Genomic DNA, 23,851 nt, shown 5'->3' with positions numbered 1-23,851 from the left:
AAAAAACTTAATGTTTAAATGTTACCTCATAGTAGCCACTCTTCGCCAATTTATGACGTATTTCAGGGTCTGACGATGACTTCCGCCCATCCTGTTCCGTTTAGGGAAGTTGCCTAAAAACAGAGAATCCGTCACTGAAAGGGAGCACGAGTAAACACGGTTTATGTATACTGTGAATTAGTCTTATCTCTCTGTAGTTGTCCGGAGAATCACGTTCAAAATGAATGACGCGCTCAGTTCACACACCTACATCCGTCAACTCAACTTCAGGCTCCGAAGCCGTCTGTCGGACTTTTTGGACTCCCAGGACCGTTGGAAGGCGGTCATCGGGTCGCTACGGAAGCCGAGCGGAGACCCTATGTATTCCCAGATGCACATTAGGTGAGACATAGGCTAATCCCAACACACACACACACACACACACACACACACACACACACACACACACACACACACACACACACACACACACACACACACACACACAATCAGTGCTTTAAACAGTGACATTAATGTATTTACCTCCCTATAGGCTACATGAGGGGGCCAGTGCACTACTGTTATAGTTGGAGTAATTTACCATCTCATTCATATTTTTATATATTATAGTTGTTATAAATTGAGCAGGATTACCAATTAGCTGGAGTTTCCTAAATTGCATTTTAGTCGAGACGTAAAAAAAGAAAGAAAAAGCATTAAACATCTACTGTACACCAGCAAATGGCATGAGTTTAACAAGAGATAATAAAAAAAAATACACAACACAAAAAAGAGAAAAGAAACTACAAAGCAAGGCTATTCATTTAAGGCATAATACAATATTTAGAATATACAAAATGTGTCTATAATTACATATCTACAATTACACACATTTAAGCATACATACACAGATTTACAATTTTTTGGGTTTCTTTTAAAACTTCTTACTTCAACATATCTCCACAAAAACTGTCAATATAATCTCCTGTATCAAGTAGGCGCGACAAAGACAGAAAAAGTGATTTACCCTTAACTGTACTACAGATTTATTTTATTTTATTTTATTTTTTTTCATTTCCTTTTGTGTACATGGTATTTTCCCCCAATTATCACTATGTTACAATGATTTTGTTGTTTTTTTATAGCATCAAACCTCCATGGAAATCAGACTCATGGTGAGGCCGTCCGCTTTCACTGACTCATCAGAACAAAAGTATAACAGGGTAAAAAAGAACATTAAAAATCCCAAACTGCTTGGTTAAGTCACCACATATTAGGAACCATTATCACATATAGTTGTTGTTTTAGTAAAAAAAAAAAAAAAATAGTTCATGGATGTTATTGGTTAATTCAGAACCATTTGATCCGAAACAATTCAGTGACTTGAAATTGATTCAGTAACTTTTTAGCCAAAATATGAATTCAACCAGTGTGACAGAAATAAATACCTGGATACTGGACAGTGCAGGTGAGGTTTCCGAGATTCCTGTTCTGTCTAGTAAAGGAATCGCCTGTGAATTATAAGTAAACAACATTTAATAGCAAATGTATTTACATTTTATTCGAATAAAGTCCAACCAACACAACAGCAGTTTTAATGAACAGGATGTTCACTTTTCTGCTCACATTTTCAACATGCAATACATTTTCAATAAAAATACATATGAGGTTTACCTGACTCTATCGCTTGTTTTTCCAAACATAAAAATAATACAATATTAATAAAATATTAAAGCATATTTTTTTATCAATAAAAAAGTGCAACCTGCTACTTTTTGTTTTAACATTAAGGCTTCTACAGAGCTAATGCTACAGTGAACGCTGCCAAAAAGGCCTGGTGGTTGACAGTCAACACAGTCCTTTGAAATATCTCTGACTGTGCTAAAGCCAAAGTGTTTCCAAAGGTGGATTGATCATTTCTCGCTCGCCGGCTTCTCCTCAATAAGCCTTTTCACACTCTGATTATTTTTACCTTTAGAGCATTGATTCCTTGAAAGATTTTTTGTGGAAACGTGGTATCGGTCTCCATGGCAGAAATGCCGAGTTAGCTGCTAAAGTTAAAACAACTACACAAGTCATAAATAGAAACTAACAATAATAAAGGTGAATACAGAAAAAAATACATAACAATCACAGCTTGGGAGAAGGAGTAGGAAACAGAGGAGGTCTGTCGCTTTGATACTGTTTTTCTCATCGGTTTTACAAAAGTACTGAGATATGTGCATCATTCCGGGGTAGAGAACCCAAATTCCGCCCGCTGTAGACCCAGGTAGTCTGTGTTTTCGTCCTGTAACCTGTGTGGAAGCGAGGGGACTGCCTCACTTCGATACTGCTGCTGCTGCTCCCATCGGTTTTTAAAAGTGCTCAGATTGGCCGAAAGTAGCTTCAGCGGAAAACCCTGGACACCTCCTCGAGTCTGAATATGTGTAATAATAATATAAACACTATTAATATTACACATATTCAGACATATAAACACTATTAAAACACTAGACCTCTGGAATAAAATTACAAATGCTGTTTGGTTGGAAATATCAACAGAGTGAACAAGCTTGTTTCCGTTTATATCCCTCTCGACCTATGACCCCGCAGGTCGCGCATGTGCAGTTCCAGAGTGTGAAAAGGCTTAGGTTGTGTCCTAATAGTGCCTCCTATCTCCTTTCCGACCCACTGTTCATTCACCCCTGGAAGTGGTTTAGTGGCCATGATAAAGAGCGTTCGGTTCTCTTAAGCTGAGGAAAAGAGGCTCAATGCTTCCTTTTTTTTTTTTTTACCTCCTTTAGCCTAGGAAACATTGACACATCCTTTACCAAAGGAGACGAGATAATGCTGACCCACAATTCCTTGCTGTGACAACATTAAAAGGGAAATGCACACCGGAGCGCTCACAGAAACTCACGATAATTAATGGCGCTCATGTAAGTCACCAATGCAATAATATGCTTTGAACACAACTTTAAATAATGTAAAACCCATATATTATTATATGTAAAACATATTATCAGATTATAAATGACATAAAACAGACACTCAGTAGTTCAAGAAAAAAGGATCAGAGACTTTTAAATTTAGATAAACGCTATGTGGAGATGAGGATGGAGAGCTGACAGCTGATGCAGTGGCCCAGCGGTTAATGTATTTTACAAAACCTACAATCTGTATAATGTGTGTAAAACAATTAACATGTATGTGAACTATCTCATAAAAATAAAGAAAGATTGTAGATTTAGTAAAATACATTAATTCATTTCTTTGGCTCAGTCAAAATCAATCATCACTGTTTTTTGCTTTGGTTCATTATTAGTTCTTTATTTTAGCCAAATATGGCCTTTAAACAAAAGTCAGGACTAAGCTGGTTCTCTTTGAGCATGTTTTAGTCGTTCGTAATAAACTGGCTAGTCCTCCCACGTAGTAGGCCGTCTTCCCGGCCTCGTGTGCACATAGTGGTACAGTTTTATTTGTCTCTCATGGTCCTGTTTGGACAGGTCCTCCTTGAACCGTAGGCTTGTTGCTGCAGGTGGGGGCACGTCCTCGCTGCCTTCTAAACAGCGTCTTTGCTCTTCTCACACACACGCACAGCACTGGCGCCAGGTGGAAAGTAAACTGGCCAAACTCATGTTTAACTACAGGAAATAATGACTGCTTTAAGACTTCTACTTAGCATTATTTTCATAGGTTACATGTTTTAATTTACCAGTCATTTTTTGTGAGATCATTTTACATTTTCTTAAGTATGACTTTTGACTATCTATAGATCTATCCTGGTAATTATTCAGAAGTTGGAAGAGTAGTCCTAAAGTAGAGAGAGTGCTGGTTTCCTGCACTGAAGCCCTGCCTATCTTCTGTCTATAAAAAAAGTCCTAATATTTTTGCTCCAGGCCACTTGAGTTTCAGTTAGGCCCTATGTGGCTCCTGAACTACAAGGAGTTTGACACCTGATGTAAATCTGTTCTGTTGTATCTATGTGACTGTCTTGGACCTGTCTTTCCATTCCTTACTCCTTCTGTCTATCTGTAGGAGGTTTGAGGGCCTCCAGTTTCATGGTCGGAGTCCTACCCATGCCTTCCTGGAGGACTGGGGAACCACCAACAGCACAGTGGGAGAACTGGTGGAACTTTTAAAGAGTCTGGGTGAAGTAGCAGCAGCCCGTGTCCTGTTGCCTGGTAACACTATTTCATCTACTGTGGAATTTCATTCTTAACACCTTTCCTCCAAAAACTTTCCTGGGTGGAAACATCCCTCCTTGCCACTCAATTTTGATTCCTCTCTGTGCAGAAGCAGAGCAAGACGTTTCCTCTGAGGAACCACAGAGTGCTCCATGTTCCTCACAGCAGGAGGACGGACAGACGCAGCCTCAAACACTCACCTCTGTCCGGCGGCCAAAGAGCCCAGAGGAAAATACTGAGCCCGGATACTCAGGTGCAGACCACTATTTATTTACTGAACAATAGTTACAGTTCCTCTCCATGATTTTCCTCCCACAATCCAAAAACACATTCCTACTAGTTTACATGTAGCCTTTATTTGCTGTAGGAGTGGATGAGGGAGTGAATGGTTGTCTGTCTTAATGTGTTGACTGTGTGGCAGACTAGCATCCTTTACAGAGAGTACATCGCTTTTCACAAGGACAATTGATGGTTGATAGATAATAACATTTTATCAAATAATGACAGTCGGCGAATTGAGAGGGGTGGTGTCTCCCTTGTTTGCAAAATGACCAAAATGCGTCCCTCTTGTTAACCATCTCCTCTCTGTCAGGGCAGAGCTGGGATGTTTTGCCTGAATCCCTGATCTTTCACAAGGTTTCCCATTTCTGTATTCAACTGCAGTATATCTTCCCTGTGTAATTACTGCAAGCTGTCATGTTGCTCACCATCATCTGGTGTGGACACTAAAGTTGAAGGATTTAGGATTGTGCATTGTTCAATGGTAAGATGTGGTTGGCTAACCAAAATGGTCATACAGAACAAATGTCTGGCAGGTGACGGGTATGAACAGCCAAGCTCAGGACACAGAAACAGTTCTATTGTTATTCACTAACATTGTCCTGCAGGTAATTGTTCCTTACTCAGTCCGGTATAAGCAAACATAATAGAAATATTTTCAGACTGCTCCAGACAACTAAAATTGCATGTTCATGCATAATGCATTTATAGACAACACATAAACAGTCTATGCTTGATACAGAACTGGACTGGACTGGATGTTCAACTGGACTGGAATGTGGGAAAAGCTAGTAGTTTGAGACCATGCGTCAACACAAATATATAATCTTGGAAAAATACATGTTGTTAATGACGTCGATGCATTGTCCCAGCTCTAGTAGTTCATTTGCACTTCAACAGATCCAATTTCTAATTAAATTCTAACTATTGTTTTCTATTTCTTATATTTTAGGCCAAATTATGTTTTATTTCCTGAAGGAAAATTAAATCTTGGCTAATTCTGCATATTATCTGTAGTTTGGTGCAGTGCAGTTGGATCCAGTGAATCTAGAAGAACCACAATTGGCCCTCCTTATTCAGAGGGATGGTACTTGTCTCCTATGAGGTGGATTTATCATTTGAAGTCACGTCCAGAGGACTGGGTGGGAAATTCGGACTCCGAATTGCAGTACATAATGCACACAATCTGTTCTAGGCAATAGAGAGATATGAGTTTGGGCTCAGTCTTTTTGGTTTTGGACATTAACATTAAAATACTTGAAATGAATGTTTATTTTTCTTTACAATCTTACTCTAGGCTCCTTTTAAAATGATAAAGATTTGTGTTTTCTTAAATTTTGTGGCATATTCAGTAAGAATGTGCGATATGTTATCATTCACGATATATTGCCAAAAACATTCTCACCGATAAGAATATGTCATCCCACTATAGAAACAACAAATTCCCAGTGTCGGAAATTAGCAAGTGCCATTGGCCATTTGTGCCTCAATTTAGCCAACAATGCCCCTAAAAACCTAGTTTCACGGACTAAAATTGCCCCCAAGTTTGTTGTCAACAACTTATTATTCTCTGGAGCAGAACGCTGTTCACGGAAGCTCCGCAACCACCGGCCCCGCCCCTCACACACGGCGGTGGTCGTTACAGCTGACCTAAAGCTGCCGTGCAGATATACATCATGAACCGCTACTTCGTTAAGACCAGATAATCATCCAACAAAGTGAACCAGTCCAAGTCCACAAACACATTGACAGATGTACCAGCAATTATTATGAACTGAAAACTCAATTAAAGCTAACTAAGCTAAGCTAACCCACCGACACACTGACTGGGCTAATAGCTAACGCTAACCACTCCATAGAATGAATCGACAGAGTAAAAAAAACACGTCTTTCTGTCATAAAACCACAGAGAGCTATCGATTTGTTTATGGTCAGATTTAACACTTGTATAGAAGGAGAAAAGCAAACACGTCACATGTCATAATGTCACTATTCATCCGTCCCAACTTGTGAAACACAATTTTTTTAAATTATATTTAATGTGTTCACAAGACAAAGCTGGTCCCATTAGACAGTAATGTAACTATTGTGATTATTTAACCAAAATATCCTGAAGTATTAAATCTTCAGCTTGATCTGGTTTAATTATAGGAAATCAGAATTATTTATTAACCATAACTTTATGTAACTCATTATCTGATATAAAATAAACATGATTCATGATTCAGCAGCTGTAAAAACACTATTGGAGTTATTTTTGCTTTTCATGTGCTTTTTTTTTAAAGAAAATAATTTCATTGTAAGTGAGGAAATAAATGAATTACATACAATAACACTAATAGAGTGACCCACATGCACAAATATATTCCATAAAATATCAGCTCATGAACTCTGAGTCATCAGATATTGTAGCCTTTTTTAATGTGTCTATTGTTGATGTTTTTACATTTATTTGTGTTTGTAAGGAACCTGTTTACACTTTAAGTTGGGAACTGTTTTATTTATTTATCGTGTTTTTTATCGTTACCATGATAAATACCAGAAATTATCAGGGGATGTTGATGACTGTCTTCTTGTTTTAAGTGTAGCTCTGTGGGAAACAAAGCTTTAAGTTCATACCATTCCTTTAGTATAGAATGGACAAAGTTAGAAAGCAGGGCCAGAAGGAAGAGGAGGCCTTCAGGTGGAGGATGGAGGAAGCAGTTACCGTACATAGTAGGATCACACAGAGGACACACAGTTTGATTTAGTTATTATGAAAACTGGAGTATATGGTTGCAATAGTAACAACACATCAGTTATGATAAAAATAACTTGTCTCACGTTCCCTGTCGTCATTTTTTAAAATGTTCCGGTAGATAACCAATTATATTAACTGTCCCATTTCAAATAACCTGCCTATCATTCAAGTATGTCAGATTATTTCTGAGGTGTGTCATAGTGCAATTGAAGGCACCATGGCTTCTCACAGGCAAGTGTTTTTTAGTGTAACTTACTGTGAGAAGTAGGGGAGTTAACATGGTGCATCCTCCTTGTAAAAAAAAAAAACAAATCACTTACTGAATAATGAAACATTAAAATCTTTATTTGTAAGATTTGAAAATTTAACAAAAAAGGATTTATTTGTACATTACGGAAAAGTTTCATTATACAGAAAATTCACGGCTAAGTTTATTGAGAACTATTGCATTTTATTATTCTATTAAATTATTGCAGTTATTCATTTATTTTAAGAAATATAATTTATTTGTATTTATTTCATTATATTGGCACGTCAAAGTGTTGTTGCCTAAAGTAATTAAAATGCTCATAAAATGAACTCCACCCTGTGACCCTGCACAGGAAGAAGTGGGTCAGAAGATGAATAAAATGAACACCACACACAAAAACATTATGTTTTTGCTTTGTGTTTCTTTTTCTTCAGGTTTTTACATGCTCCCGTACAGTGAGCTGAAGAGAATCACTGGGAACTTTGACGACCGTCCTGCATCCAGCGGAGGAAGCCATCTCGGAGAGGGAGGCTTTGGCACCGTGTTCAAAGGATGCTTTCACAACAGAGCTGTGGCAGTGAAGAAACTTAACTCAGTAAGTTTTAAACACACTAAATGTAGTGTGATACCTTCTCATGTCACATGTCAGTCTCAACTCATTCAGGTGGAGGACGTTCCTCTGGAAAAGCTACGAGACCAGTTCAACCAGGAGATCAAAACTTTGCAAATGTGAGTTTCACACATCTAAGAAGCATTCAACACAGTTCCTCCTCATACAGCAATTAGACAGAATGGTCTTTTTAATCTGTGTAGCAGTGTGTACTCTATCTTTGCATTGTGTTACTCATGAGAATGCAGACACAATTTTTGCCAACTTATGTTTAAGAGTTTTCTGGCAACTGGAATCACATATTTTAACTCTGTCCTGCTTGACTCCATTTGCCCATCAAAAACCAAAAACAAGACTGACCTGTAAAATACATAAATCACAAACACACCAGACACAGACAACATATCAAGAGCAAGAACATGTAGATTTTTTTTTTTCAAACAAAGTGTACAGTACTGCTGATGTTATAAAGAGAGAAATTCATTTTTAAATCTTACGGAGAATAATAACTTACTTATCAACTATATTGTATTTTGCAGGTACAAGGTATATTACAGAAAACGTTGAGTACTGTACTTTTTAAGTATGCTGAAGTCAGCCCAAGTATCCTCTTTTTTGGGAATCAAAATATGCTCACCCTAAATTATATTAGTTTATTAAATTCCTAATCATTAATAAACCTTCCCTAATAATTGTGTAATCTATTTCACTTAAGGTCCATGTGGACACCAGGATATTTTATTACATCAATTTTCTTTATATTTAAAGGTATTGAGGAGGATTTTCTCGAAGTTTAGAAAAGAAACCGTCTCCACTTTGAAAAAATGCACATGTGCAACACTCTACCTGCTCCCAAGAGGGAACGCCTAATAGAGCGTGGACAAGCCCAGTTTTCCTCATACACAGCTCTGTTTACAAGTTGGTGTCGGCATTGCTCATGCAAGCTTACTTTCCAAAAGAAGATTTGCACTTTTCCCACTGTCAGACTCGCCACCGGGAAGTGAAAAGTAGCACGTACAACTCGACGGCCTTACGTAAACATATCACCAGAATGGTTGACAATTAGGACCAATAGTTTTGATGATTCAGCCGAAATTTGAAGCCAAAATAACATCCTCCACAATACCTTTAACCAAAATGTCTGTCAACACGTATACGTGTTGAGTTGAGGTTAGTGTGCTGACAAGTATAAACTGAATCAAAATATTGATATACTTTAGTTGTTTTTGATGTAACACGTACACACTTACTTACTGATAACTAAATGGTTAACATCTCCATTACTAATAGATGGTTTTGTTTTTTACAGAAATCATATATTGCTATGATGTAATTTAGATATTTCACTTACATTAATTACACAATTTTGAAGGTGCTGTGAGGTGTAATTCAAAAGAGAAGTCAAATAATTCAGCAGCTGACTGATGTTACATGGAAGATCAATAATAAGCAATGATCAAAATTGCAATTCATAATGGTTTGTAATCCAAATGAGACTTGAATATACAAATTTACCTTACGAATCAGGAAATTGGACTGATCAACCCCCCTGCAAACAATACCCTTTGTGTTAAATTCACAGAGTGAAGAAATAAGAAATTAAAATGTAATTAAAAAATGTGTGAGTTGCTGCATATTCTTGTGTCTATGAATAAATATTGTCCGTGCTTCCAAATATTTTACTTTAAGAAAACGTGCTCCTTGGAAAACATGTCAGCGTAGAGCCCTGCTTTGCATTATATGTATTGCATAAGGTAAATTTACCATCATCTATTCAAATTGTTCGATTCTTTTGCAATGAAAAAAAGTAAGAATTTGTCATTATCTAACATGTCCATTTCTACCCAGTGCTCATAAATTGGGATGGCTGATTGATGTATGTTTTATGCACAAGACTTGTTTTCAGGATAGTTGTTGTACTTCAGGTTGAAACACAGGAACCTGGTTGACATGATTGGGTTTTCCTGTGACGAACACCTTTGCCTGATGTTTGCCTTCATGGCTAATGGCTCTCTGTTGGACCGACTGGCCTGCTTGGTGAGATCCATTAATCCTTCTGGATCCTATGCTTCTATACAGCTCCACTCATACTTTCTTCATGTTGTTACCATTTAGGACAGAAGTTATCCACTAACCTGGAGACAGCGATGTCTGATAGCTGAAGGAATAGCCAGTGGTTTGGAGTACTTGCACAACAACCATCATGTCCACAGAGACGTGAAGAGGTATGAAAAGAGCTGGAGATAGTTTAGGAAATGTTGCACTCACTTAGTTTCATCCGTTTTACAATTTATGGTATCCAATAACATTTGCATACAATAAAAGTATGTAAACACATCAATACTAATTGTTGGCCAATATCTCGTGCAATGACATGTTGCGATATTAAAATGTGACAAGATTTATTGTCATTGGTATGAGTGGTATCGCAATAAGTCATTAACCTGTGTGGGAAAAATCCACATGGGTCAATGCCCAAAGGTCTCAATTACTGCCAGAACATGTTGACATGCTGATATTCTTGAAAAAGAAAATTTCCACATCTTAAATCTAGGCTGTGTAGACTGTATAGTTTGTCTCTGTTTTGCACTTTAAATATTTTTAACCTCCATTTGACCCTATTTTTTTTAGTGAGAACTAAACATATTAAAAAAAAAATGTTTATTTGTTTCATCAGTTAAATAATTTTCAGTAAGTATAACATGTCTGACAGCTAATTTGTTGATGATAAAGCAGCTTCCAAAACTAAGGATCGCTTTCATTTTAACATGCTTTGAATATATTTCAACAAAAACATTTGAATAGTAAATCAGAAAAAAAAGGAGACTGTTTGAAACAAATCCCAATATGGATTCACAAAATTCCTCTAATTATCGATTCCATCTCACTGATCTGATCAAAGTGACCTGTTGTTTTTTCTCTCTTGGCTTTCAATACCAGCGCCAACATCCTGTTAGATGAAGAATTTGTGGCTAAAATTTCTGACTTCGGCCTCACCAGAGCATTGGTCAATCAAACCTCCACCACTATGACCACAGACAGGGTTTTGGGTACTCGAGCATACATGGCACCCGAAGCACTAAGAGGAGAGATCACACCAAAATCGGACATATTCAGCTTCGGGGTGGTAAGAAAACCATATTTACAGTGCACATAAAGACATTGCTACACAATTACTTTGTCATTTAGCCCAGGTCTTAAATACATTTTTGCTGGGCTACATGATTTCCATGCTGGGAGAATTACAAAAAGATTAGTGAGTAGAACCTGAGAGTATAATCTGACACAGGTATGTACAACCTTAAACTTTAAGGTATTAGTAAATAGTAATAGGTAAACAAAGTAAAAGGAAATTGGAAAAAAAAATCTGTTTTCTTGGAAAATGGCCTGCCCATTGTTAGAAGATCCTGGTTGGTGCAGATCTGACAGCTGCGTGTAGGAAAGAAAGTGGATAAATGCAATCCTTTCATTTATCTGATGACATCCTTTAGAAAAGATATATTTACATCTGATGGACTGATCCACAGTCAGCTGTAGATGAATGATTGACTTCCTGTTTGGTTTTGGGCGTGGGTCATATGGTAACTTTTTGCTGATTCTGCGGTCAAGAATATATGAGAGAATCTTGTACATATCGGTCAAATCTGCTGGTCGTGCGGTTCCATTGCAATGTTTGTGTCATTAATGCACGCTGCTGGCGCATGTTTTTGACGATCTATTTGTATTGCGCCAAATTATCAAAATTTTCATCAGGCCTGAGGTGCGTGCCAATTTTGGTGAGACTTTGGGCATGCTCAGGGGGTCAAATTAATAAACCCTATTGTAATTGGTTTTATCAAAGAATAAAAGCAATTACAATGGGGTCCTTCTGGCCATTGGACCCTAATAAACCCAACATTTCAGGGCGCTGTCCTTCCGTCAGCCTGTGAAATCACCTTCAGCTTTTTCTGTATTCTAAAGGGGACACAACTTTTTCTACCTGTGTCAGGCACGCAATTACTTCACATTCAGAGCTCAATGCCTGGTAGGATTTTTACTGTTTCCAAAAAGTGTGCGTTTTGCCTCCTGGATTTACATGATGTTTATGTTTGAGCAGTGCATGAGCATGTGTGATACTTTGCATGTACTCACAGTGTGTCTGAGTACGTGCGTGGGTGAGACCGAATATTTCTCTCCATCACTTTTAGTTTTTCTTTTGATGAAGATTCAGTATCTAACTTTTTTTTAATTTCTTTTTGAAGTACATGGAAAGTGGACATGAAAACTATGAGCTGACTCTCCACAGTTTCTCCATTAGCTGGTCTCCATAGGCAACAGACAGAATAAAGCTCAGTCAACATGGGACAATGTCGCTGCAAACTTTAATGGTTAATTATGGAAGTGTATATACTTATGGTTTTTTTTTTACTGTTCTGTAAACTTGTTTTTTGTTATAGTTTTAATTTCTCAGAAGCCATTTCTCTCATATTGTTTCAATTATTGAGATCACATATTTCAGATTTGTTTTAAGTCTTTGTTATAACAAGAGAAATGCTTTTTTAAACCTTTTGGAGATAACAACTTATTTATATACTATATTGTATTTTGCTGGTGCAGGGTATATTCCAGAAAACATTGAGCACCTTTAGAGTATGCTGGGTTCGGCCCAAGTGTCCTCTTTTATAGAAATCAAAATGTAGACCCCCTATCTTCAATGTCATGTCTGCAAAGCATGGCCTGCTGTTGACCACAGCCCAGTTGTACCTGTACTAGCCAAGATGTCAGAAATGCTTGGCACAGCCCAGACCGTGTGGTCTGAGAGCACCATTAGACTGAATTCATATGTAGTGAGTTATATTTTGTAAATCTCAAATTCTCCTCATGCATTGTTAAAACTTGTGCTTGTGGAAAACCAGACACACTCATAGAATTCAAAAAAAAAAAACATAATTTGGTGAGATTCGCACATAGAATGTGGAAATGATGGGGCGCTAGGGGGCAGTATTCCTCTCCCCATTGAGAGCATAGATGGGGTTCTAACTGGGCAGGAAAAAAGTTTAAGTTAAACTCATTATTTCCATTACTGTTCATAGTTAATTTGGTGATGTTATGATAACATAACCAAACCGCTAGAGCGGATCTTGGAGTCGCCGTTAGCTTACCAGTAAACGGGAAGAGATTTGTCACTTTTATACTAAGTATTGACTAGGCCACTGATAGTGAGGCCCAAGGCCAAGACAGGCTGACTTGATGATACTGTATCATGTTTTTCTGCAGTCAGTGCCTTCTCTTCGTCCTTCTCTGTCTTTTCTGTTTCAGGTGTTGTGAAGCTGATGATGGCAGTTCCTGATCTGTGGTTCACGGCTCAATTAGTCTGAGACACTCTGATGTTCTATCTCTCTATCCTGTTCTGTTGGTCCTTCTGTCCACTAACCCCAACCAGGCGACGCAGATGGCTGCCACCTCTGAACCTGGTTTTGCTAAAGATTTCTTCCTGTTAAAAGGGAGTTGTTTCTTTCCACTGTCGTTAAATGCTTGTTCATGTGGACTTGGAGATCTACAAATATACACTATAAATGCACACACAAAATTAAAAAATGGTATAAATTGTTGATATATTTATAACAGTAAATTCATGTGGGGATGTTTACATCATGTGTACACTATCACTATCTATAAAATGCAGTTAATTTGACCTTTATTTATCTATTCAGTTTTTTTTTAATTTCTGATATTTTTGCGTATCTGACCTGACATGATCAATTGTACAGTGTAGACTACAAACAAGTCCTAGGGTTCATGGTACCTTTTTTATTTGCATTTAGTGCTTAGAATATTATAAAAACGAGTTAAGACTGATGTTCTCGCACATTGAGATGGGAGTGAAGGCATTATGTGATTGACCTCCTCCTGTCCTCCATTCACAGGTGTTGTTAGAAATTCTATCAGGGCTTCCTCCAGCTGACGAAAACCGAGAACAGCAGTTCCTGGTGAGCAGCACTGCTTTTCAGAGTTAATACAGCTATTTTGTGATGATGCAAGAGATGAAGAATCATCTGCCTTGTGTCATGTTTATGGATCATTACAAAGTATATTTTCCTTTCTAGATTGATATTAGGGAAAACATTGAGGACGAGGATGAGGAACTGACCCTGCATGGCTTTGTTGATCCAAAGATGAAGGACTGGGATCTGAGCCAAGTGGAGTGCATCTACATGCTGGCCTCTAACTGTCTCCACAACAGAAAAAATAGACGGCCGCTCATCAGCCAGGTAGGAGGGCACAGACACTGAGGAGATCTCTCGAGTCTGGAGATGCACCATCAACTTGTAGACCAGGACCTAAAATGGGTCATGGGGGTTTTACCTGTCAGAATGAAGAAAAAGATCTTGTGCTTTTATTTTGAAAGGGATTTATTTTGTGAGTTAGCCGAAATTTAGTACAACTATTAATTACCTACTAAGGTAGTTAGACATTTTAAATTATTTATTATCTGAATTTAACATATTCAGCTTGAAGAAATATAAATGCAATCTAAGATGCAGTCAAAAATGTGTTGCATGGAGTGCTGCATGGGTTTCTTGTATTGAAAAGTTGCTTAAAAAAAATGTTGTCTCTGGTGCTCTTCAGTTTGGGGATCCAACTTATTGTTTTGAAAAGATCTGAGGCCCTCAGAGGGACTGTTGTTGAAAAGCCTTTATTCCCTTAGGGCTATTTTTCAAAACTCAAAAACGCTATCTAAGATGCATTTTTTGATAAAAGGAATCAAATGTTTTACATCACCACCTGCCTCAAGATATTTAACTAACTTCTGTTCGTTAAATTTCTGTTTGCTTATTTGTAATATTCTGTAATTTGGGATTGAAACGGCATTATCCTGTATTTCAATGCTTGGCTTCTTAGTAGGAGGGGATGGTCGTTCCCAAATCTGAACAGTTGAGAACCAGTGTCTTAAATCAACAGAGTGCTGACATAAAGCTCTGACTGTCTGAGTGGTTTTTCATCCAGAGAAAATCAGTTTTTGAGCTTTTGATTCATAGATGTGAAATCTCAGTTTTCAACAATTTCTTTAGAACAATAATTTAATTATATCAGACATATCTGTTGTAAATCCTTTACAATTGTATATTGCAGAATCAGCCATTAGATTATGATCGGACTGATATTGTGCTTGGATGGGATTTGAGGTGCTATGACCCACTTGTCGAGTCATTACAATGTAGGGCTGGGCAATTTTGCCTTTAAAAAAAAAAAAAGCGAATTAAACATGCCTGTGACACACATATAGCCTACTCAAAGGATAAACAAATAGGGGGCTGGCTCACATAGAGCTACCATAACCCACAAGGGTGGTAGTTAAAAAAAAAAAAAAAAAAAAAAAAAAAACTGGTGGGGGGAGAAATTTAAAAAAGTTTTTTTTAAACTCGAATTTGCAAAATAAATTGTTTTTATCTAAAAATTTGATAAATTGATTCAAATTTTTTTGGCCCAGCGGAATTACAATGTGATCCTTGTTTAAAATCAATATTTCCTAGTTTGGCATATTTCAGGCTCTTACATTTTCCTCTCTCTTTAACAGGTTGTCTCTGAGATTCATGGAGTAGTCAAAGAAAACGCACTAAAGTGTCCAGAATGAGGAGCAGATTTTAGGTTTTTTCAGAAGTGATGGAGATCTTTTTTTTTTTTTAGCAGATTATATATGTCCTTGAATTTTACACCAGATGTTTTTATTTTTTGTATGATTTTATTATGAAATAAACAGGACACATGATTTTAACATTTTATTTCTCTTCTTTAAAAAGACACATTTGTAAGGAAACAAATGAGACCAAACATGATTTTCCATCAAATAACCAAAATCATATGAATTCAAGCTCAGCTCAGTAGTTTCTCCTAAAATCAATCAGATAGCAAAACGTGAAGACGTTCGATCAGACTATTCCATTTCTAGCAGTCGTTTTCTTCCCTCAGTAAAACCAGACACGTATGGGTGTTAATGGAAGCCCTGGTCTTCTTTACTATATTCCTCAACAGATCTGAGCTGACTATCACATCACCAAGCATCACACAGCTACATATGTACATTTACAGTACTTGCATAGAAAAATAATTTGTCAGCAGATTTTTTTCATGTAAAAAAAGTTGGTTGCTAATATAAAAAGCACTGTTAAAAGGAAAGGTTAGAGCATTTCTGTGAAAAAACAATTGGACAAATAACACATTTGACACAAAAACAATAATACATCAACAGAATGATTGCAACTTAACAACTTAAGGGAATTTCATCATATTGCCAAATGTTCCCATTAATGCCTGCTTTCAAGCTGGCACTGTTGTGGAAACCTTGACTGTGACTTTGGAATCATGGTGAAGTGTTTTACATGAAGGAATTTTCAATTGCTTCCAGTTGGAAAGCTACACATGGAAACCAGTAGTCGCTGCTCAGTTTTCCTTGGCGTGCATAGCTGGGTGAACTCTAGAGGTTTTCATTCTTTTCTCTAAAACAAACCTGTCAAACATGATTTCCACTGTGGAGCGTGCTGCATCGCCCTCTAGTATTCCTCCTCGCCCTCAGCGGGGGGTCTAGTGATACGGCGCCCCCCTCTCTTGCCGGCAGGACCTTTGGGTTTGGCAAATGCCGGCTTGTAAGCATGCTGCTTGGGATGCACCTCATCGTACAAGAAGTCGCTGGTTAGCTCGTTCCCACTGTCAATTTCCAACTGCAGATCAGAGAATAAAACATCTCTGAATGGTTTACACACAAAGACGGTCTGTGAATATTATCACAATAAGTTTTTGCATTGTTTCCGCATTAATTCATTAAAAATTATATATTTTTTTAAACTGTACAATAGAACACTGGGAAGCTTTAGCCAAACTTGTATTTGCATTTTCATGAACATGCCAGTAAGAGTACGAAGATATATACATTTTTTGTCAAAGATTGTCTTCTGACGTGTTCTTAAGTACAACACTACATGGTAATCCACTGTGTTGAATGAAATAATGAAGGGCTCAAACAGGGTTTTCTGCGCCATTAATGAGCAGTGGGCAGAAGTCCACTCCAGACAAACTAACAACAAAGTTACAGAGGCTATCGCTAAACGGGAACTAGAAGCTGCCATCCTATTATTGTGGAGGAAGATCTGGGACAGAGAGGTGGGTGGGTTGGCTTCAGCCTCTGCATTGGAGATGCATCTTGATGACCACTGATAAATTGCTGGGGTTTTCTTTGAAAACACATTAGTATTTAGACACAGGAGACAAGTTACCTTTTATCAAACCTGCAATGAATATATGTAATCTGTTGAGTTAGAACTGCGTGGTAAAGGGACAAAGTATAGCAGAATTTGAACAAAAAGGCCTGTTCTAAATTATAGATTATAAAGTGTATTATATATTAAAAAAAATAAATTGGGAGTTTATTATATATAATAAACTAAAGTGGGAACTCAACTATAGTGCTTTAAAAAAATATCTGTTAGCATTCCTTAAATAGCAGTGTTGAGGGCCTCATTTTAGCCGACTGAGCTTGCAACTCCTTCACTTGTGCATTTTGGTTTGGTGTGCATGTGGGCTGTCATCTTGGTTATGTCTACTATAGGTTACATCCACACACTTTACAGAAGCTTGTGTGGAATTGATTACTGTTAGTAAAAAGATCTCATAAATCTTTTTACTGTTTACAGTCTCATCTCTGCATCGTCTCAGTCTTGCACATCTTGTAGCGTGTGAGACAATCAATGTCTGGCATTTTACTTTTTCATTTTTGAATAGAGCAGCAGTTCACATCTTTTACTTTGGTTGTGACAAACCGGGCTCAATTCCCAGGTGGTCAAAAATATCCAGTGTGGACCCTTAGGTAAGGTCCTTAAAGGGTACCTGTAGTGGAACTGTACAATGGTGTGAAAAATGTTTGCTCCCTTCCTGATTTCTTACTTTGTTGCATGTTTTCTACACTTAAATGTTTCAGATCATCAAACAAGTTTAAACAGTCAAAGATCACACAAGTGAACACAAAATGCATTTTTTAATTACGGGTTTTATTAATGAGGAAGAAAAAATCCAAAGCTACATGGCCCTGTGTGAAAAAGTGTTTGCCACCTAAACCTAACTACTGTAATCTTGCGATAACTTGCAACGTGTCTTTTACAACACTGTGGACCCAATGATCTTGGCAGAATTGTTGTAATTTAGCGACATTGGAGGGTTTTCGAGCATGAACCGCATTTTTAAGGTCATGCCACAGCATCTCAATAGGATCGAGGTCAGGACTTTGACTAGGCTACTCTAAAGTCTTCATTTTATTTTTCTTCACCCATTCAGAGGTGGATTTTCTGGTGTGTTTTGGATCATTGTCCTGCTGTAGAACCCAAGTTTTCTTCAGCTTGAGGTCACGCACAGATGGCCGGACATTCTCCTTCAGGATTTTTTGGTAGAAAGCAGAATTCATGCTTCCATTTATCACCTAGTGGTTAAGGACGCTGGGCTTGTAATCGGAGGGTTGCCGGTTCAAGCCTCACCGGGGCCGTCACTGTGGGATGTTGAGCAAGTCCCTTAACCCCGAACTGCTCCCCAGGCGCCGCAAAATGGCTGCCGACTGCTCCTCAGGGATGGGTTAAGTGCAGAAGACAAATTCCAATAATGTACTAACATTACATGGCCAATTAAAGGCGAAAGCCCGATTTAATCTATTAATCTATTAAAGTCTTCCAGGTCCTGAAGCAGCAAAACAGCCCCAGACCATCACTGCCACCACCATATTTACTGTTTGTATGATGTTCTTTTTCTGAAATGCGATGTTATTTTTATGCCAGATGTAATGGGACACCAAAAAGTTCAACTTTTGCCTCGTCAGTCCACAAAATATTTTCCCAAAAGTCTTGGTGATCATCAATATGTTTTCTGACAAAAATGAGACGAGCCTTAATGTCCTTTTTGCTTAGCAGTAGTTTTCGTCTTGGATTTCTGCCATGCAGGCTATTTTTGTCCAGTCTCTTTCTTATGGTGGAGTCATGAACACTGACCTTAACTGTGGCAAGTGATGCCTGTAGTTCTTTAGATGTTGTCGTGGGGTCTTTTGTCACCTCTTGGATGAGTCGTTGCTGTGCTCGTGGGGTAATTTCTGTCGGCCGGTCACTCCTGGGAAAGTTCACCACTGTTCCGTGTTTTCACCATTTATGGATAATGGCTCTCACTGTGTGTTTTTTTGCTGGAGTCCCAAAGCTTTAGAAATGGCTTTATAACATTTTCCAGACTGATAGAGTTAAATCACTTTTTTTCTCATTTGTTCCTGAATGTCTTTGGATCTCGGAATGTTGTCTATAGCTTTTGAGGATCTTTTGGTCTACTTCACTTTGTCAGGTTGGTCCTATTTAAGTCATTTCTAGATTGAGAACAGGTGTGCAGTGATCAGGCCTGGGTGTGGCTACAGAAATTGAACTCTGATGTGATCAACCACAGTTATGTTTTAACAGGAGCTGGGGGGCAAACACTTTCACACAGGGCCATGTAGCTTTGGCTCATTAATAAAACCCTTCATTTAAAAACTGCATTTTATGTTTGTTATCTTTGACTAATGTTAATGTTGAACTTCCGTGTACATCGGACATGTCGTGTATGTGCTGAGAGGTGCTCTTGTGACCCCATAGGCACGCTCTGAGACTTCAGCAAACCCAAAACTGGATGTGGGCGGAAGTGAAAATAATGTTTCAAAATTACGGACTAATCAAGCATCACTAGGTTCTTTTATCATCAGAAAAGATTATGTTAGAAGCATAAGGTGTCAAAAATGGTGAAATATAGACTAAGATTTAAATTTGAGTAACCCTGTTCTATAATATTTTGTATAATCTACTATCTAAATAATTGATCATAGGAAATGTATTCATTGATTATACTTGGGTATGCGTTAGAATTACGATACATCGAATTATCAATTATCTCTTGATGATGAAGAGGGAACAAAGTATTCTGTTCTCTTTTACTGGTTGCAAAATATACATTTAGGAAGTGGTAAATTAGCCATGCATTACGGCTGCCTTTTAGAAGTGAAAAAGTTTTTTTTTTAACCTTTCTACCTTAGGCCTTGTCCACACGTAACTGGGTATTTTTTATAAACGTACATCCACCCTCCGTTTAAAAAAAAAAAATAAATTACGTCCACACAAGACTGCATAAATGTGTTATCCACAAGTGAATGGATGTCACTCTCTGTTGTTGGCAGCTTTATGTATTGGGGTCCTAAGTGCACCGTTATACTCGGGCCCTATAAAATCTGTGTTAACGGGATAGCGGACAGAATTGACCAATGAAAACATTTAAATGCAAAAATGGACAAGAATCTGCATGAAACGCCGTCACCGTGGGGCAAGGAACGTTTTTTTTTTTTTCAATGGGGAAATGTTTCCGTGGACCGCTTATTAGGTGCACTGCCCTCCCCCCTCTTGTCCTGGCTGCATTAAACTAATTTTAAAGCACCACAAACACTGTCTAAAAACAAAACAAATCATCAGTGACTTCTAAATACAGAGCCACCAGTGCCCGTTTAACTTTGCTGTGCCTGTAAAGTTAAACACTCAGTCTGTGTTGTCCTTCAGTTCTTTTTATTCCAGCCTTTTGTCCGTGCGTCGTAGGTCCACATTCAGTCAGCAAGCTACCTCAAGTACAACTGTTTCAGTGGAAACTTCCGGTTTACAAAATAAGTCAGTTGGAGCAACGTTATTAGGATGTTACATTTGACCAACATCTCATCAGAGCTACAGAAGGTAGGTTAATTTAAATTAGGTTAACTTAAACTAAATTGGTCAAAACTTAATCAATTTATCCCTGAGAGGAAATATGGTGACATTAATGCTGTTCTCATACGTTTTTACATGACATAAATAATTAAAAAGGAGCAGTCAGAATAATCCATGTTTACTACAACTTATCTACCTTTTAATTTTTATCTTACTTTATTTTAGACATACATTTTTGTTTAATTTGGTGTTTTATTATTTATTAGTATTTATTTTGTTTCCTCACAGGGGTTAAAAACTAATATTTTCTTTAAAAAAATGAAGAAAATAAAAACAAAAACAGAATTATAAAAATTAAAGTGGAAAACACGGAATTTGGGAAAAAATAAAACTGTTTTTATAGGGCCCTATTATAGCTTTGCACACCTGCCTAACAATGTTTGAGACTCGGCCCATGTAGGAGATCTGTCCATACAGCGGACCACCGGAGAGGGTAGATGGTGCAGACGGCACGCGACACTGCGGGCCCCAGGGACGCGCCGTCCAGGGGGCGACCCCGGCCCCGAGCAGTCCGCCCCGCCGCAACAGGGAACGACCACGCATCAGAGAAACCATCGCTTGCACCAGGAGCAGCATAGGCCCGCACGGCCCCAGGATACAACGCTGTCCACAGGGGGGTAGCCTTGGCCCTCCCCCCAACAAGAGAAGACGCCATCAACCGCCCAAGCAGCGCCACCCCGCATTCCACAGACCAACAAGCAGGCTTACCAAATTACCTTATCCTGCGTTTGTGTGGATGACAGGCCAAACCGTAGAAAAATATCTTTGATTTAGCAGATACTCGGCAACGTGTGGACAAGGTCTTAGTTTGACACCCAAAGGAAAACAACTTTCAACATAAGACCATTTCTGACCTTTTTCTCTATTTCCATCTGTAATTGTTGTTCCAAGATATCAATCAGGGAGTTTTTGCAGCTAGAGTACATCATCCTCTCCTTGATTCCACACTTGTACCCGGGCATGGAGTAAATGAACACTAGTGGGCGAAAGAAAACACAAGGTGTTTCAGGGCAGAACAGGGTTAGATGAGCACCAGCAGTGCAGGATGAACTCAAATAATGTGGTCACCTATAGATTCCAGGTAGTCACCCTCATGGGAGTGTTTGAACAAGAACAAATGGTAGCGGGCCTCGCCGTTGGGGACTTTGGAAGGCAGGTCTTTCACCCCTATTAAGTCACCATGGTCCAACTGGATCAGCTCCTTATCAAGGTTGATTTTCTGTTGATAAAAGAGAAGGTTGGGGAAGGTGAGAGATTGATCAAAATCATTCTACTTGGAACATTTGAATACCACAACCAGTGTACATGGTAATTATTAGTCAATTTTGAATAAATTCACATGTTTATAACCCACTTTATAAAACAAAATATGGATTTGCACATGAGAAATTTTCCACTTAGTTATTATAAGAACACTTAAACACAATGCAACTCCAAGTGAGATAGCAACAGTGATTGTGAATCATTTTCACCTGCGGTTATGCAAACAGGACAGACAAGAGGAAGACAACTACAAAAAGGAATGGTTCTGCAGTTGGTGATCACAGACAATTTCTTTGTTCTGGTCCTTTCTGTCGGATTTTTTGTCACTTTAACATTTTGCCTTTGCGCTCAGCACTAAAGGTGGCAGGAGGCAGTGTCTACAACCCACAGAAGATGCTCAGGGAGTGCAGCTCATCCAGGCTGAGATGTTAGCACAGTGTTGATAGCATGGAGGAGATACCAGGAGACAGGTCACTACACCAGGAGACAATCTGAGAAAGCAACTTGTTGTATACACGTTAGTGACTCTTTGGATAAAAGCATCTACTCTGCTAAATTAAACTGTACTTGTTTTTCACACAGTCCAGCACAAGGTGTTTCCATGCAGGCAGACCTGCCAACACTGGATCCTGTTTTTCTGCAGTCTGTACTTTCTCCTCGCCATCCTGGCTCTGATACTGATGTTCTCACTCTATTCTGTTCTGCTCTCTGTCCATTAACCCCAACCACTCCGGCAGATGGCTGCCACCTCCAAGCCAGGTTTTGCTGAAGGTTTCTTTTTGTTTAAAGGGAGTCATTCCTCTCCACCTCGCTGATGTGGAAAAGTTTTTTTTTCATCATAGCTCTATATTTTGTGATGATTACTTGTTGTATTTGGCACTGTATAAATACATTTGAATCGAACTGAAATTTCTTAACTACAACTACACAGTGATTTTTCTTAACAATACACAAATTCAAACAGTTCTACACTCTAAGAAATGATTCATGGGGTTAGTTAGTTGAGCTTAAAATCAAGAGATTTTTCAACATAAAAGAATAAATTTGTTACATGGACTTATTAAAATAAGTTATCAACTTGTTATAATAAGTTGGTCCAGCTGAAAATATAGAAAACTGTTAACTTAAATATGTATACATTTTCAACAAAACGTTTGCCTGACCAAAGGGCAAACCCAAAATCAGTTCCACCTCCTTCATTGTCTGAGCTGAATCACAGCCAGCAACTGGCAGATGATAAATAACTGAAAAATATAAATTTAAATGAATAAACAAAAAATAAGTAAGACAAAATGTTTTCCTAAATGTCTAAGGGCTGAATTTATGTAAGACTTTGAAATCATGCTTTAAGTAGAGATGTTCTCTTTCATAAGTCTTAAAGAGGTGAGGTTATATTCTAAGGTTTCTTTTGAGGACCTTTGAGCAACCAACCGACCACATTAAACATCCGTTATTTCAAAACAAAAGCACTGGTCATGTTCATAGTAATATGAGCTTTTATTTTGAAAAAAAAAACAAAAAAAAAAACAGAGGCTTGAGCTGATTTTTATCGCGCAATCACATACAGAGAGGAGCCAATGCTTCAGGATTTACACCGTCAGGGGATGGAGATTAATGTGGGTAATGTTTTGAATAAAGTTAAAATTATTATGACTTAGGAAAAGGATAAAACTTTGGTTCATCCTCCGATACAGTAGGTGGCACCTTTCGCTGATGAGCGCCACCCGCCAATAAACCACAGAAGAAAGAAGAAGAAGAGAGGCGCCAGGCTGCGACCGTTATAAC

General features: G+C 38.1%; 2 protein-coding genes across 2 annotated transcripts in view; one reads left to right on the top strand and one right to left on the bottom strand.

The window, feature by feature from the left end:
- The first annotated feature begins 4 nt into the window (after window positions 1–4).
- Window positions 5–15,780, top strand: irak4 (interleukin-1 receptor-associated kinase 4). The gene is made up of 11 exons (XM_028449804.1): window positions 5–381; window positions 3,997–4,142; window positions 4,255–4,398; window positions 7,849–8,009; window positions 8,079–8,143; window positions 9,950–10,061; window positions 10,140–10,249; window positions 10,965–11,151; window positions 13,931–13,993; window positions 14,111–14,275; window positions 15,583–15,780. The coding sequence occupies exons 1-11, from the start codon at window positions 221–223 to the stop codon at window positions 15,637–15,639; spliced, it is 1,371 nt and encodes a 456-aa protein (XP_028305605.1). The 5' UTR covers window positions 5–220; the 3' UTR covers window positions 15,640–15,780.
- Window positions 15,781–16,055: 275 nt separating this feature from the next.
- twf1a (twinfilin actin-binding protein 1a) overlaps window positions 16,056–23,851 on the bottom strand; it is a 46,232-nt gene continuing 38,436 nt past the window's right edge. The window contains exons 7-9 of the mRNA XM_028449805.1: window positions 21,872–22,022; window positions 21,658–21,779; window positions 16,056–16,723 (exon numbers count right to left, since the gene is read on the bottom strand). Coding sequence (XP_028305606.1) covers window positions 16,556–16,723; window positions 21,658–21,779; window positions 21,872–22,022 — 441 coding nt within the window. The 3' untranslated portion in view covers window positions 16,056–16,555. The remainder of the gene's footprint in view (window positions 16,724–21,657; window positions 21,780–21,871; window positions 22,023–23,851) is intronic.

This window comes from Gouania willdenowi, chromosome 6 (assembly GCF_900634775.1).
Source record: "Gouania willdenowi chromosome 6, fGouWil2.1, whole genome shotgun sequence".
Classification (NCBI taxonomy): Eukaryota; Metazoa; Chordata; class Actinopteri; order Blenniiformes; family Gobiesocidae; genus Gouania; species Gouania willdenowi.
Note: the sequence above shows the minus strand (reverse complement) of the source record. Positions and strands in the feature narration are given on the sequence as shown.

Excerpts from the sequence above, each read along its gene's own strand:
- irak4 (XM_028449804.1), top strand. The coding sequence starts at position 221 with ATGAATGACGCGCTCAGTTCACACACCTACATCCGTCAACTCAACTTC. Across the intron at positions 10,250-10,964 it reads GTCCACAGAGACGTGAAGAG|CGCCAACATCCTGTTAGATG; the intron begins GTATGAAAAGAG and ends TTTCAATACCAG. Across the intron at positions 11,152-13,930 it reads ACATATTCAGCTTCGGGGTG|GTGTTGTTAGAAATTCTATC; the intron begins GTAAGAAAACCA and ends CTCCATTCACAG.